The 16684-nt window shown below is 31.7% G+C and overlaps 1 protein-coding gene across 1 annotated transcript; it reads left to right on the forward strand.

The window, feature by feature from the left end:
* The first annotated feature begins 248 nt into the window (after positions 1-248).
* LOC128041701 (uncharacterized) lies at positions 249-1604 on the forward strand. The gene is made up of 2 exons (XM_052631998.1): positions 249-601; positions 716-1604. Exons 1-2 carry the CDS (start codon positions 249-251, stop codon positions 1602-1604), a joined length of 1242 nt encoding a protein of 413 aa, XP_052487958.1.
* The last annotated feature ends 15080 nt before the right edge of the window (positions 1605-16684 follow it).

The raw sequence follows: 16684 nt of genomic DNA on the forward strand, positions 1-16684 counted from the left end.
TATCTCTTCTGAAAGATGCTGCATACCAGTGGTGGAGCACTTTAATTTCTGTGGTACTGCGGGAACGTGTTTCATGGGAATTCTTTTAGACACAATTCAGGAAGAAATATATAAGTCAGCGGTTTCTTAATAAAAAATGCAAAGAATTTCTAGAGCTGAAACAGGGTCATATAACCATATTTGAATATGAAAGAGAATTCATGAGCCTAAGTAAGTATGCTCGTGAGTGTATTCCAAGCGAAGCAGTTATGTGTAAACGGTTTGAAGATGGCTTGAATGAAGACATCAAGCTTTTAGTCAGGATACTTGAACTGAAGGAATTTGTTATCTTAGTCAATAGAGCACACAAAGATGAGGAGCTTAGTAAAGAAAAGAGAAAATTCAATTCTGAGGCTAGAGATTCAAGAAAGAGATCAATGAGTAAATCATATCATTCCTCGTCAAAGAAATCGAAGGATTTTCATAACTGTTTGACTGCTTCAGTGGGGTATTTCAACAGATATCGTGGAAAGCAACATGGAAGTACTAAAACTCAAGCCAGTTCAGTAGCGAGTGTAGGTAGTGTCAGGGCAAACAAATCGGACTGTCAACACTGTGGAAGGTGACATTTTGAAGATTGTTGGATGAATAATAAATCATGTTTCATATGTAGCTCATAAGAGCATTTTATTCGTGATTGTCCTAAGTTATCTGAGAAAGACAAACTTTCAACTAGAAGGCTGAGTAATAAAACTGCAAGAGGCAGACCACCTCGAAATACTAGAAATGTGAATAGTAGAAAAGGTACTACAAAGGATTCTACTGTGAGATCCGAGGCACGAGCACCAACCAGAGATTATGCAATTCGCGCTCATGAGGATGCATCGGCACCAGATATTATCACCAGTACTTTTTCTCTTTATGACACTGATGTAACTACTTTAATTGATCCTAGATATACCCATTCATATGTCTGTACAAATTTAGTGTCTAATAAGAGTTTACCTATTGAGTCCACTGAATTCGTGATTAAAGTATCGAACCCCTTAGGTCAATATGTCCTAGTTGATAAAGTTTGCAAGAATTGTCCTTTGATGACTCGGGGATACTATTTTCCAACTGATTTGATGCCTTTACCATTTGATGAATTCGATGTGATCTTGGGTATGGATTGGTTAACTCTAAATGATGTTGTTGTAAACTGTAGACGAAAGACTATTGAATTGAAATGTCAGAATAGTGAAATTCTTCGTACTAAATCCGATGATTCGAGTGGATTGCCTATTGTGATATCGGCTATGCTAGCTCAGAAGTATGTGAGGAAAGGTTGCAATGCTTGCCTTGCTTATGTACTGGATACAAAAGTGTCTCAATCGAAGATTGAATCAGTGCTAGTGGTTTGTGAATATCCAAATGTGTTTCCAGAAGAGTTACCTGAGTTGCCACCGATCAAAGAGGTTGAGTTTGCTATTGAGTTAGTACCGGGAACATCACTGATATCGATAGCTCCTTACAGAATGACTCCTACAGAGTTGAAAGAGTTGAAAGCTCAGTTCCAAGAATTAACAGATAGAGGTTTGCACGACCGAGTTTCTTGCCCTGCGATGCACCAGTTCTATTCGTAAAGAATAAAGATGGATCAATGAGATTGTGTATCGATTATCGACAGCTCAATAAAGTTACGATCAAGAACAAGTATCCATTGTCATGAATCGATGATTTGTTTGATTAGTTGAAAGGAGAAACAATATTTTCTAAGATTGCTTTACGATTTGGTTATTATCAATTGCGGGTTAAATACTCGGATATGCCAAAAACTACATTCAGAACTAGGTACGGACACTATGAATTTCTTGTTATGCCATTTGGGTTAACTAACGCTCCTGAAATATTTATAGACTTGATGAATGGAATTTTCAGACCGTATTTAGACAAATTTGTTGTTGTATTCATTGATGATATTCTGATCTATTCTCGAGATGAGTCTGACACGCTAAGCATTTGAGGATTGTGTTACAAACTTTGGGAGATAAACAACTATTTGCTAAATTCAGCAAATGCAAATTTTGGCTCCGAGAAGTTGGATTTTTTGGACACATTGTTTCAGTGGAAGGCATCAGAGTTTATCCGAGTAAGATTTTAGCTGTTGTTGATTGGAAACCACGGAGAAACATATTCGAGGTCAAAAGTTTTCTAGGATTAGCGGGCTATTATAGGAGATTTGTGAAAGGGTTCTCGATGATAGCTACCCCAATGACACAGTTGTTACAGAAAGATGTGAAGTTTGAACGATCTAAGAAATGCCAATAGAGTTTTGATTAGTTGAAAGCAATGTTAACCAAAGCACTAGTTGGGATTCAGCCTGAGTCGGGTAAAGAATTTGTAATTTTCAGTGATGTGTCATTGAAAGGTTTGGGATGTGTTTTAATGCAAGAAGGCAAAATGATAGCTTATGCTTCCAAACAGTTAAAGCCACATGAAAAGAATCCGACACATGACTTAGAGTTGGCCGCTATTGTATTCGTATTGAAAATTTGGCGACACTATTTGTTCAGTGAAAAGTGTCACATGTTTACTGATCACAAGAGTTTAAAGTATTTGATGTCACAGAAAGATCTGAATTTAAGGCAACATCGATGGCTTGAATTGATAAAAGATTATGAGTTAGTCATTGACTATCACTTAGGGAAAGCAAATGTTGTCGCGGATGCTTTGAGTAGAAAATCTTTGTTTGCTTTGAGAGAGATGAATACATTGTTGACTTTGCTGATGATGGCTCGATATTAGCTAAGTTAAAAGCTAAATCGATGTTTTTTCAGCAAATTTGTGAAGCTCAGAAATGTGAAAGTGAATTAAAAGCTAAACGAGTATAGTGTGACTCAACTCCTGATTCAGAATTTCAGATTGGAATCGATGATTGTTTGATGTTCAGAGGTAGAGTTTGTGTACCAAAGAATCCAAAGCTTATACAGAAAATTTTGCATGAAGCTCACAGTGGTAGCTTGTCTTTTCATCCGGGGAGTAACAAGATGTACAATGATTTGAGACAGTTGTACTAGTGGTCAGGTATGAAACAATATATTTTTGACTTTGTGTCCAAATGTTTGATTTGTTAGCAAGTTAAAGCTAAACATCAAGTACCTTTGGGACTGCTACAGCCAGTGATGATACCTGAATGGAAGTGGGATAGATTTACGATGGATTTCGTATCAGGATTACCCCTATCTCTGAAAAGGAAAGATGCTATCTGGGTTATTATTGATCGTTTGATGAAATCTGCACACTTTATTCCAGTACGTACAGCCTTTTCAGTTAACCGATTAGTTGAGTTGTATATGTGTAAGATTGTTAGATTGCATGGAGTGCCAGTCTCCATTATTTCTGATAGAGATTCGTGGTTTACATCACAATTTTGGTAGAAATTGCAAGAAGCTTTGGGTACGTGGTTGCATTTTAGCACTACATTTCATCCTCAAACCAATGGCCAGTCAGAGAGAGTAATTCAGATTCTCGAAGATATTCTTCGTTGCTGTGTTTTAGAGTTTGAAGGCAATTGGGAAAAATATTTGCCGTTGGTTGAGTTCGCGTATAATAATAGTCATCAGTCGAGCATAAAAATGGCACCGTATGAAGCTCTATATAGTTGTAAATGTAGAACTCCATTATACTGGATCGAGCTTAGTGAGAAAAAGATTCACGAAGTTGATTTAATCCGAGAGACTGAAAAGAAAGTGAAAGTGATACGTGACAGTTTAAAAGCCACTTCAGACCGATAGAAATCGTATGAAGATTTGAAAGGAAAAGATATGGAATTTCAAATCGACAAGAGAGTGTTTCTAAAAGTATCACAGTGGAAGAAGATTCTTCGATTTAGTTGCAAAGGGAAGTTGAGTCTGCGATTTATTAGGCCGTATGAAATTATCGAAAGAATAGGCCCAGTGGCTTCTCGACTTGAATTACCGTCAGAACTTGAGAAGATTCATAATGTGTTTCATGTATCTATGTTACGATGGTACAGATCTGACCCTTCGCATATAATTTCTCCTGCAAAATTTGAAATTCAGCCCGACATGTCGTATAATAAATAACCGATCAGAATTTTGGCTTGAGAGATTAAAGAGTTACGAAACAAAAGCATAGCTTCAGTGAAGGTTCTTTGGCAACAACACGGGATTGAAGAGACTACGTGGGAACTCGAGGAAGCTATGAGAAAATAGTACCCTAACGTATTCTTTGGTAAGATTTTCGGGGACGAAAATTCCTAAGGGGGAGAGTTGTAACAGCCCATTTTCGGTGAAATCAAAATAGTGGTTTCAATACCACACATCTAAAGTCAAAATATATATTTTATTATTATTTTAATTTTTACAGCATGCCAGTAGAATCATATAAAAATTTCGTTAAGAAATTTTATCGTTTGCACGCTTAATTGGATAAAAAGGACTAAATCGTGTAAAATGCAAAAGTTGGGTTCTAATAGCTAAAGGTGTCTAGTAAAAATAGAACTTTAAAGTGAAGGTCCTTATATGGTAATTAACCCATAAATATTGATGGTGGAATATGATGGCTTGGTATTGTTGAAATTTGTGATAATTTAAAAGGTTATAAAAGTATTTTAGTAAATAATGATAAATTAAGTAAAATAAAACATGGCTATCATATTTTTCCATCATCTTCAACCTATTTTACAAAGGAAAGAAAGCTATTAAACCTTTCTAGGTTCGGCCATGATATCTTTAGGTGCATGATCAAGAAAAGCAACATTCGGAAGTAAATCGAGGAAAAGACAAAGTAGTGGACTAATTGATCAATTTCCTCTGTATTAATTCGAGGTAAGTTCGTATATTAATTAGCTTTAAATTATACATATTTTTACATGCTTAACTGAAATATTGGTTGATAAGCTACTACAAAAATTCTCGACAAGATATCGGCAAGTGTATGGATCCGGATTGAACCTTAGGAATAGATAGGATACAAATGACATGTCATTAGGGGCTACTGTGTTTTGGGTGCTGGTTCCGTACGTTCTATCGGTGGTTGAGTTTTTCGGCATGTGCTACAGTTACTTGACAGATTGTGTGAGCAGCATCGTGTAGCTACGTCTTGACCGTCATCTAGTGTGAGCAGACCCAGTGATGGCTCGAGAGGGAGCATCTATATGATATAAGAGATAGAGATGGTTTCGACCATGTATTGGCACTTAGTGTGTGAGATACCCGAGTATCTGATATTATACCAAATGGTTCAACGGGCACAGTGTTATTACGAGAGTGTATGAGTTCGATATAAACTAGTACAGGTATGTATGTAAATCATGTGATAATTAAATCAATGGGGTTTGTGATTTCATGTCTAACCTTGTGGATGAACTTGTGTTAAGCTTGTGGATTAAATTGAGTTGCATTATGCTATGTTTAATTACTTAAATTGTGATTAAATGGTAAGCTATGTTTTATGTTATACGAACTTACTCAGCTTAATTGCTTACTCTATTTAATTTTTCGTGTTTAATAGTGAATCGAAAGCTCGTTCGAATTGCAAGTTTTCGAAGATCATGTCGCACTATCAAACTCTAATTTTGATACTTTGGACTTTTTATATTTTGGTGAAATGGCATGTATAAGTATTTTGACTAATGTAGCCTATATGTCTTGTTTAGTTTTGGTCATCTGAATTGGCTTGTAAAGTGGTCATATATTTTATTATGTATATACGTATAAATGGCCTTATGGTATGTGGTGTATAGTTGCTATATGAATGCCTTGCTTGTAAAATTGTGTTTTGGCACAAAATGGTTGGAATTGAGATGAGTTTCCATGCTAAGTTTTAGGTAGAATGTCTTGTTTATGTAGTTGACCATTTAGGTAGTTTTTGGAGGTGATTTTGGCATGTTTTTAAAATGATCATTTGAGATGCCTAAGAGCTTATGATTGTTAGTAATGAAATTGCATGATTTAGACTTGGTTGTGATTGTTTTGAATGCCTATTGATGATATAGTCATCTGCTATTTGGTGTGTATAGGTTGTTGTAAAATTTTTGGGTGAGGAATGTGGCTTGGAACATAGCCTATTTTGTCTACACGGGCAAAGACACGCCCGTGTGTCTCAGCCATGTGTGATACACAGTCAGAAGACACGACCGTGTGTCCCCTGAAATTTCTAATGAAAGCAAGTCAGTGAGTTACACGGGATAGTCACACGGGCGTGTCGTTGGCCGTTTGACACAAGTTAGTAAGTTACACGGGGTTGGTCATGGGCTGGGGCATGGCTATGTGATCCCATTTCGAATGCCTACATGGCTTAAGACATGGACGTGTCTCTTGGCCGTGTGAGACACACGGCCTGACCACACGGGCGTTTTTCCCCTGGACTTTGAAAATTTCCAATGTTTCCCAAAAATTCCTTGAGTTCTCAATTTAGTCCTGAATTATTTTTAATGCTTGTTTTGGGCCACGAGGGCTCGTGTTAGGGACTATATGACTGAATTTGAATGAATATTGCTTGGATATGAGAAATGAACATGAAAATCTATGATTTTTTATTTGATAAGCTCGGTAATGCGTCATAACCCTATTTTGGAGACGGATACGGGTTAGGGGTGTTAAAGTTTAAAAGTAGAGTTCTAATAGTTAAAGGTATCTATTAGCTATGAAATTAAATGGTTAAGTTATTATAGACCATTTTTATTGTTAGTGGACTTATATGGACACTAAATAGGTGATTTTAAAGTTAATAATAAGGTTAAATAAGTAATTTAATAAATAAGTTAAGTAAAATAAAGAATAACAAAAAAGTTGTCTTCCAAAATGCATCCATCCACCGAAAATTAAACTTAGAAACTCCATTGAAGAAGTTTCAAGGTTCTGCCAAGTCTTCTTGTGCATGTAAGTGATACTTGGTACTATTTTTAATAATTTTTATATTTTTGGGATCGTTGTAACTTAATCTAGCTAGCCTAGGGACTAATTTGCAAAACTATTAAAGGTTTAAGATATTTCCATGAATGTGTTTGTGTGATTCTTGAAAATTTATGAGATATTATGAGTCTTTATTGTTAAATAAACAACTTTTGTAAAGTGATTTTTGATGAACTTATCATTTAAGGACTATTATGTAAAAGTAGTAAAATATTATGATGAAATTATGAATTGATGCTTTGTTTGGGTTGATATAAGTCCCTAGGTAAATCAGCTAGCATGGTATGTGGATGAAATTACATGAATTTCAATTTACGAACTTAAGGACTAAATTGTAAAGAAGTTAAAATAATAGGGGCAAAAGCATAATTTTGCAAAAGTATGAATTTCGGACTAAATTGAATAGAATGAATATTAAAAGAATTATATTTTCTTATTTAGATCTAGTGAAGCCTCGTACGGATCTAGATGGAGGGAAAGATAAAGTCTCGGATTAGTGATCCTATTTCGTCGTCTTTCTATTCAAGGTAAGTTCGTATGTTTAAATAGTGCTTTAACATTATTTCATTTAAATGCTATTATGCTATTCATCATATCATGTCATGATGAAAATCCAACGACGTTACGATGACTATCGAGCCCTGTTTGAACCTTTGGAATGTATACAATACAAATGACATGTCATTAGGGTTACCATATTTCTGGTGCTAGTCCTGAATGTCCTATTGATGGCTGAGTTCAGGCATTTGTTTCGGATACTCGTCAGCTTGTGTGAGGGGCATCGTGTAGCTACATTCCAATTGTCATCTTGTGTGAGAAGACCCATTTATGGCTCGAGTGAGCATCGATGTAAAGGAAAAGGAAAGGAAATGGTTTCGACCATATGTTTAGCACACTTTGTGTGAGCTTCCTGCGTATCCGATATTATTCTAAATGGTTAAACGACATGAAAAGGGAAGAAACGGTAAGTGTTCCTGTGATTAGGTTAAGAACTTATGGAAATGTACGAATTATTGATGATCAAAGTATGTATAATCATGTTTATGAAAAGTATAATCATGAAATTTATCTTACCATGAGATGATTTTGCTAAGTTATGTGTTTAATCACTAACTTGTGTTGTTGCTGATACTTAGGCTTGTGCCAAGCTATGTTGGATTGATTCATTTCTATTTTTAAGATTATGCATTGAAATGGTAAGCTATGTTCATGATTTACGAACTTACTAAGTATTATATGCTTACGATGTTGGTCTTTTCTATGTTTTATAGATTATTAGAAGCTCGATCGGTTTGGAAGCTCATCGGAGACCTATCACACTATCCAGAGATTATATCGGTAGATTTTGATGTTTTGGTCATGGTTATAATGGCGTGTATATGAGAATTGTGTTTGTTATATTTGGCTTGTAAATGTGGTAATTTGGTTAGTGTGCTTTTGGCACTTTGATGCTATACTGGTGATGTTTATATGGTAAAATTAATGTATGTTTTTATGACCAAAGTGGTAAGTGTTGGCATGTTTGAAATGTGGTTAATTAGGTTATGTTTGTTATGGAATTTTTTTGAGTTGTTTTGGTATGGAATTAAGTAGTTGTGTATGCTTGAATTATGGATAAATATGCTTATGGTAGGACATGTTCAATGGTTCTGATTGAGGTGACTTTTGGCATACTAGTTGTATGGATATTTTTTATAGAGATTTGGTCATTTTATGCATGCTTTGGACATGATTTAGGCCTTGGTTATATGTGTAAATGTGTTGTAGGTTCATGCTTGAATTGGGTGAAAGAAATGGCTTGATTTTGGCCTATTTCTTGTCCACACAGTCAAAGACACGGGCGTGTGCCTCAGCCGTGTTTCCCTTATAGGTTTTAATGGTTGTTTTTAGAAAGTTACAATGCATGGCAAAGGGACGTTGAGGCCATTCGAGAGTTACACGGCTTGGCACACGGGCTTGTGGCTTGGCCGTGTGACCCAAGTTAGAGAGTTACACGGGCACGGACATGGGCTGGGACACAGTCATGTGTCCCTATTGCCAATGTTACACGACCTGAGACACGGGCGTGTGTCTTAGCCATGTGACCCCTGCAGTATAAACTTTTTCAACTTTTTCCTTAAGGTTTCATATGTTCCCGATTTGTCCCTAATCGTTTCTAAAGTGTTTCTAAGGCCTCGATGGCTCGAATAAGGGACAATATGCATGTGTTTGAATGGATTTTGCAATGATTATGAAATGTTTGGGAATTTATGATTTTAAGTTACGTTTTTAAGGTAATGCTCTGTAACTTTATTCTAACGATGGATATGAGTTAGGGGTGTTACATAGGTGCAATAATTTCCTTAATCTTTTTCCAGCTATTAATGTATCGGGAATTTATATTTTCAAAAAAAAAGATAGAAATTTGTAAATTATAAATATTGATAATTAATAATATGACCCACCTATTATTTTAATATTAATAGGATAATGTGTTAAGTTTTCACATGATATTATTACCTAAAAGGCAGCATGTATCTTACTTTATATAATACTAATTTTTCATCCTTTGCAATGCACGGATTGCTCATGTGTTTTATAAAATTGTTATTATTTAAGTAACAAATAAAAATATTTAATAACCACACTTTCAAAAATTTCTTTAAACTCATGTAAATTATTTAAATTTTCATAAGTTATTTTTATTTAGTTCTATAAAACATTTTATTATAAAATTATAAACAATATTTTAAACTTTAAAAACTTGCAAAATTATTTTAAAAATAATATTTTGAATTTTTAAAATGCACAAAAATTTTGATAATGTTATGAATATCTTATTAAGTGGATGTTCATCATAATCAAGATAAAGTTTTAATGTACTCTAAATTCTAATAGTTATTAGAATTTGATCTCTACTTCTTTTATACTTCTTGTGACTATAAATAGAGACTCGATGAAGTATTGTAATTATCCTTTTGATCAATAAAGTACATTCTCTATTGCTTTCATAATTTCTTTGTTCTTTATTCTCTCCATCTCTTTTATTTTATAACATGTTATCAGCACGATCTTGCTCAAAGTGATAGTTCCTTTTATCGACGATCAAATTATCCTTCATGATTTTCAATATCTTTGATGGCAAGATGCAAAGTTTTTACAGGAAGTTTCTTTTATTTAATATTTCATATCGATTATTATTTTTCATTCTTCTTTCATTATACATTATCGTTGTTTTGATTAACTTATTTTACTTTTTGTTCTTAAGGATGGTGAAAGATTTGACACCGTTATCTATATGAAATCGAGAAGTAAGATTCACTCTCGAGTTCAATTTTTATATTTGCTTGGGGATGATCTATTTCTCTTTATTACAAAGTATGTTTATAATCACTACTTCTCATCCATGGTAATGTAAGTCAATCGATCGACTTCTTTTGAAATTTAATTTGATTTCTATTAAAAGTTTAATTTATATAATTCATTATCCATATCTCTATGAATTTATAAAACCCTTCATGCATTTAATTATTGGGATTTTTTGTGGAGATAAATAATTTTTTCATTTTAATAGAATTGATTGGTTTAATTTTGATTTTGATTAAGATATATGATTATTGTTGAATGTGAGTAAAAATACTTACTTGTCATGAACTTTGGGATATTCACTATGTCTGTGATAATTTCATATCATTGTAAAATTTGAGATGAAATTATGTTATAAGAAGTGGAGGTTAGAAAATGTTTAGTTTTCAACTTTTATTGTTGTAAAGTTATTTTAATTTGACATTGTAATATTTTGTATTTTGTTTTGGTATGATATATAATATATATTATCTAACCACAATGAATTATTAGTGACATGAATTTATTATTTCTTACGTTTAATATATGTTTTATTTATACCTATTCATTTTATTTTATATGAAAAATAAAATTTTATTTAAAATAAATTAAGCAATTATTAAGGTTATACAATAAAATGATTATATGCTCCTAAAGAGCTAATATTGCAACAAACTGTAAAAGTTATTTAAGTGTTTATATTTTAGCTACTTGTGATGCAAAAGTTTATAAAATATAATATTGTTTTTCAGATCAAGAAGATATATGTTGAATGAAACCTTCATGTATTTTACATTAAAACCATATATATAAATAACATGAGATACTTATGTATTTATATTACATATATCCCCAAAAGAATACATTACACTATATGATTGAAATATCTAATGTGCTCCTACAAGAGCAATATTGTGAAAATTACTTTAACAGTATTTTTGAACGATCTCATACCTTCTAATGGCTAAGAAAAATAATAAGTTATTAATGAAAAATTATGAAATACTTCCCACTAGCTTTGCTTCATTCCCTGAAGTGAACGTAGCAGTATATAACAATTATGAAAAATGAAAATATAGAGATCATGATTGTTGTTGTAATTGAGAATGTGATTGGAGACTAATCATGATAACATGAATAGATAGATTTTGATTTGAAATCCATGCATGTTTTGCGATGGTGATTATGAAATAAATAATTAATGGAGGCGTTTAGAAGTCTATCCTACTAGATTTTTTGCATTCCCTGAAGTGAATGCAAATATAAAGAAAATAAAAAATATAATCATGTACCACTAAAAGTAGGAACATAGCAATACATAAGAGAACAATGAGAGTTCTCAAGATAACTCTTCAAAGGGTAAAGATAACTTATGCTATCAATGTGATATGAAATATTATTGGCCACATGTGGCATATGCCAAAATATTTTGTTTCTGTTAATATTCTTTGAGGAAGGATATGAGAATGTAGTAATAAATTCAATCATTATAGATAGAAAGTATTTATCTTATTTGGTACTAAAACAAACAAATATTATTCCAATATTTGATAGTACAAAATTAGTCGAAAGCTCTAGAAGAGCTAGTATATTAATATCTTGTGATGGTTAATCCATTGGTTTTAAAAGATATTTACAATGGATCTTATATTGAGATTATAAATGAGAAAAATATTATATTTCATATGAATCATCATTGCTATAAATATCTATTTTGAAAGGATGAAAAGAGAGGAATAGGTTATTAATTTATATTATTTTATAATCTTTGTAATCTTCTTTTGTCATCATCCCCATTAAGGAGTTGGAAGCAAAATATTTGACTCTGAAATATCTATTTATGAGCAATAAAATATGATAATTCTATCTAAAGCTCGTTATGGTTGGATACACCAAGTTGCAAAATTGTTTTATATATTTGAAGATTTTAGCATATTCCCAAGCGAATATTGCATATAATTGTTTGAAAGTTATATTTATTTTGTTGACTTAGTGACATTATAATATTCACATTGATTTAGACATTTCCAATAGTAAATGTCACAATAGCACTTATATGTGGATACAAAGTAAAAGAAATGATAGTAAAATTATTAATTTGTAGTAAAATTATTAATTTGTTACAATTTAGTACAATTGAAACATATGTTAAAGTAATCTAGAAGTTTCTTGATACAAATGCATTTACTACTTGGCGTGACTAGTTAGACCATTCTAGATCATATATGATGCGAAAATTAATTAAGAATTCATATGGACATTCATTAAAGAACCGAAGATTCTTTAATATAAAAGAATTCTCATATGTTTCTTGTTCTCAATGAAAATTGATTATTAGAAACTCACTAGCTAAAGTTGGGATTTAATGTCTTACATTTCTGAAACGAATATGGGCTCATTCATCCACCATGTGGATGGTTTTAATATTATATGATTTTGGTAGATGCATCTACAAAATAATCACATATGTGTTATCAATTTGCAACCTGTCGTTTGCAAGATTACTTGTTTAAATAATTAATTTTAGATCATGCAATTAAAACAATTCATCTTGCCAATACGGATGAGTTTATATCTCAATCTTTTATTGACCGAGTTTGAAAAACCTTTGTAAAAGTTTGTACATAAGGATTTAGAGAAATTATTCATTAAACAACTCTGATTAATGTCTAAACCATTACTTATAAGAACTAAATCTTCTATTTCAACATGAGGTTATGTTGATTTACGTGTTGTACGCATCAAGCCAATAAATTATAAATACTCCCCATTACAATTGGATTTTGATCAATAGCTAAATATTTCTCATCCTTGAATTTTTGTATGTGCGTATATGTTCCAATTGCTCCACCACAATGCACAAAGATGAGTAAATTCTCAAAGAAGTTGGGAATATATATTAATTACAAGTTTCTTTATATTATTAGATGTTTTGAATGTATTCGAGATTCAATTATGACATGATTTGTGATTACAATTTTGATTCGATAGTTTTCCCGACATTAGGGGGAGAGAAATAATAACTTGTAATGAGTTAGGGGGAGAGTAATTTTAACCGGAAGTTCAATAAGGATAACTCATTACAAGTTAACTGTTAGATGAATTTACAAACTTAATAGGAATAACCAAGTCAATATTTTAGTTTGAATCAACGTCCCAGACGGACAATCAGTTAGAATAAATAACAGTTCGGTCGGTTCCAAATAAGAAAATTCTTCTAAATGGTCATAGAGTGGAGGCGGGTGCTCCAGAAAAGACCCAGGACATAACTAATAAGTAAAAATCAAGAAGAGATGCAGGTACCTGAAACTGAATTTTAAAATAAGAGATCTCGATAAGTTATGTCAATTTGAGAAAATGTGGAACTAAATAATAAAAGTGGTCGACAATGATTTTGCATGCAATATTATTATTGAAATAATGAAATAAAAGGAAGATCTTAAATAAATATATTGAGAAATATAGATATGGAATAAATTGATCAAAATAGAAAGACGCAATTCAAGTACAATTAAATTCATGGAATTTTGGACTAGTAGTTCAAATATCTAAAGGTATAAAGCCGGTGAAGGTGCAATTAAAGTAGTTTTGCAAAAGAAAAATAAAAATATGAAGTTTTTCGTTAAGTCCCGACATTGACTATGAAAAGATATAATATTCTTTTGTGGTGGATGCAATACCTTTAGATATATTATTAAATTGACAATTCATAAAAGATTTAACTTGTGTCTAATGGTTATTGTTACATCCTTTTATGAATCACTATATAGTAAAGTTTATATTAAAATCCTTGAAGGATTTAGGATGCTAGAAACATATTGAAATTCTAGAAATTGTTCATTTATATGAATTGAAATAATTTGAACATATGTGGTAAATTTGACTTAGTGGATAGTAGTTGAAAAGGATTATAAAATTATCCAAAATACCTATTTGTGTTTTTATAAAAGAATCATGATTAAATTTTGTAAGGATTATTGTTGAATCTCCTGAAGAGATCAAAATATATTTCCTCAAATTTTCCTCACCCGTGACTTTTAAAAGAATGGTAATATAAATGCTTATCAAATAAATTCAAATAGTCATTTGAAAAACTAGTATTCAAGATTGAATACGTAGAATATGAGAAAATATGTGATGTTTTTATGAGAGGGAGCAAATACGCGTTGCACTCTTTTTCCCTTAAGCGAGGTTTTGTCCCAATGGATTTTCCTAGTAAGATTTTTAATGAGGCAGCATATTATGCGTATTATAGATCGTGTACTCTTTTTCCTTCATTAGGTTTTATCCCACAGGGTTTTTCCTAATAAGGTTTTAACGAGGCACATTATCTACCAATGGACATATAAGGGGGAGTGTTATGAATATCTTATTAAGTGGATGTCCATCATGATCAATATAAAGTTTTAATGTATTTTAAATTCTAATAGTTATTAGAATTAGAGCTCTACTTCTTTTATACTTCTTGTGCTTACAAATAGAGACTCTGATGAAGCATTGTAATCATCCCTTTTGATCAATAAAGTACATCCTCTATTGCTTTCATATTTTCTTTGTTTTTATTCTCTCAATTTCTCTTTATTTTATAACACGTTATCAACACAATGATTCTTTATTTTTTCAACATCTTTCGAAGTTGTCCCATTATCAAATTCTTTTTCACCTTGAACTTTCACCCTTACAACTTTATCTTAGGGATGTTGAAAGATTCAATCTCAGAATGGATTATGGTTCTTATTCTCGATCTTTGATTTATTGTACAAGCATGGGTAAAGTATAGATTTGTGCTCGTGATAATAGTCAAGGTGATGATGATGATGTTAAAAATCTTCGGTATATTTTACTATATTTTATTTATTATATCATGTTTATTATAATTGAAGACTAATCATGACAACATGACTAGATAGATTTTGATTTGAAATCTCACGCATGTTTACATGGTGATTATGAAATAAAGACTCTATTGGGATCTTTATAAGTCTATCCTACTAGGTTTGTTGCATTTCCTAAAGTGAATGTAAACATAAATAAAATATAATATATATACTCATAGACAACTAAAAGTGGGAAAAAAGTAATAAATAAGAGAGTAGTGAGAGTTCTCAAGATAACTTTTCAAAGGGTAAAGATAACTTATGTTATCAATGTGATAATTGGTCACATATGTGGTGTATGTCAAAATATTTTGTTTCATATGAATCGAAAGATGATTGGGTTAATCAAACTCGGGACCTCTCGCACTCTAAGCGAGAATCATACCACTAGACCAAATGCCCTATGTTTGAAGATTTTGACATATTCCCTTAAGCGAATATTGCATATAATTGTTTGAAAGTTATATTTATTTTGTTGACTTAGTGACATTATAATATTCACATTGATTTAGACATTTCCAATAGTAAATGTCACAATAGCACTTATATGTGGATACAAAGTAAAAGAAATGATAGTAAAATTATTAATTTGTTACAATTTAGTACAATTGAAACATATGTTAAAGTAATCTAGAAGTTTACTTGATACAAATACATTTACTACTTGGCGTGACTAATTAGACAATTCTGAATCATATATGATGCGAAAATTAATTAAGAATTCATATGGACATTCTTTAAAGAACCAGAAGATTCTTTAATTTAAAAGAATTCTCATATGTTGCTTGCTCTCAATGGAAATTATTTATTAGAAACTCAATAGCTAAAGTAGAGATTTAATGTCTTACATTGCTGAAATGAATTTAGGCTTATTCATCCACCATGTGGATGGTTTTGATATTATATGATTTTAGTCGATACATCTACAAAATAATCACATATGTGTTATCAATTTGCAACCTGTCGTTTGCAAGATTGCTTGTTTCAATAATTAATTTCAGATAATGCAATTAAGACAACTCATCTTGCTAATACTGAATAGTTTATATATTAGTCTTTTATTGATTGAGTTTGAAAAACTTTTGTAAAAGTTTATTATTTATACTCATAATGGTGTAGAGAAATTATTGATTGAACACCTTTGATTAATGTCCAAACCATTACTTATGAGAACTAAACTTCCTATTTCAACATGAGATTATGTTGATTTACATGTTATACGCATCAAGCCAATAAATTATAAATACTCCCTATTACAATTGATTTTTGGTCAAGAGCCAAATATTTCTCATCTTACAATTTTTGGATGTGCGTATATGTTCCAACTGCTCCACCACAACGCACAAAGATGAGTGAATCCTTAAAGAAAATTGGGAATATATATTAATTACAAGTTTCTTTAAATTATTAGATGTTTTGAATGTATTCGAGATTCAATTATGACATGATTTGTGATTACAATTTTGATTCGATAGTTTTCCCGACATTAGGGGGAGAGAAACAATAACTTGTAATGAGTTAAAGGGAGAGATATTGAACTAGAAGTTCAATAAGGATAACTCATTACAAGTTAACTGTTAGATG

Source organism: Gossypium raimondii, chromosome 6 (genome assembly GCF_025698545.1).
Source record: "Gossypium raimondii isolate GPD5lz chromosome 6, ASM2569854v1, whole genome shotgun sequence".
Taxonomy (NCBI): domain Eukaryota; kingdom Viridiplantae; phylum Streptophyta; class Magnoliopsida; order Malvales; family Malvaceae; genus Gossypium; species Gossypium raimondii.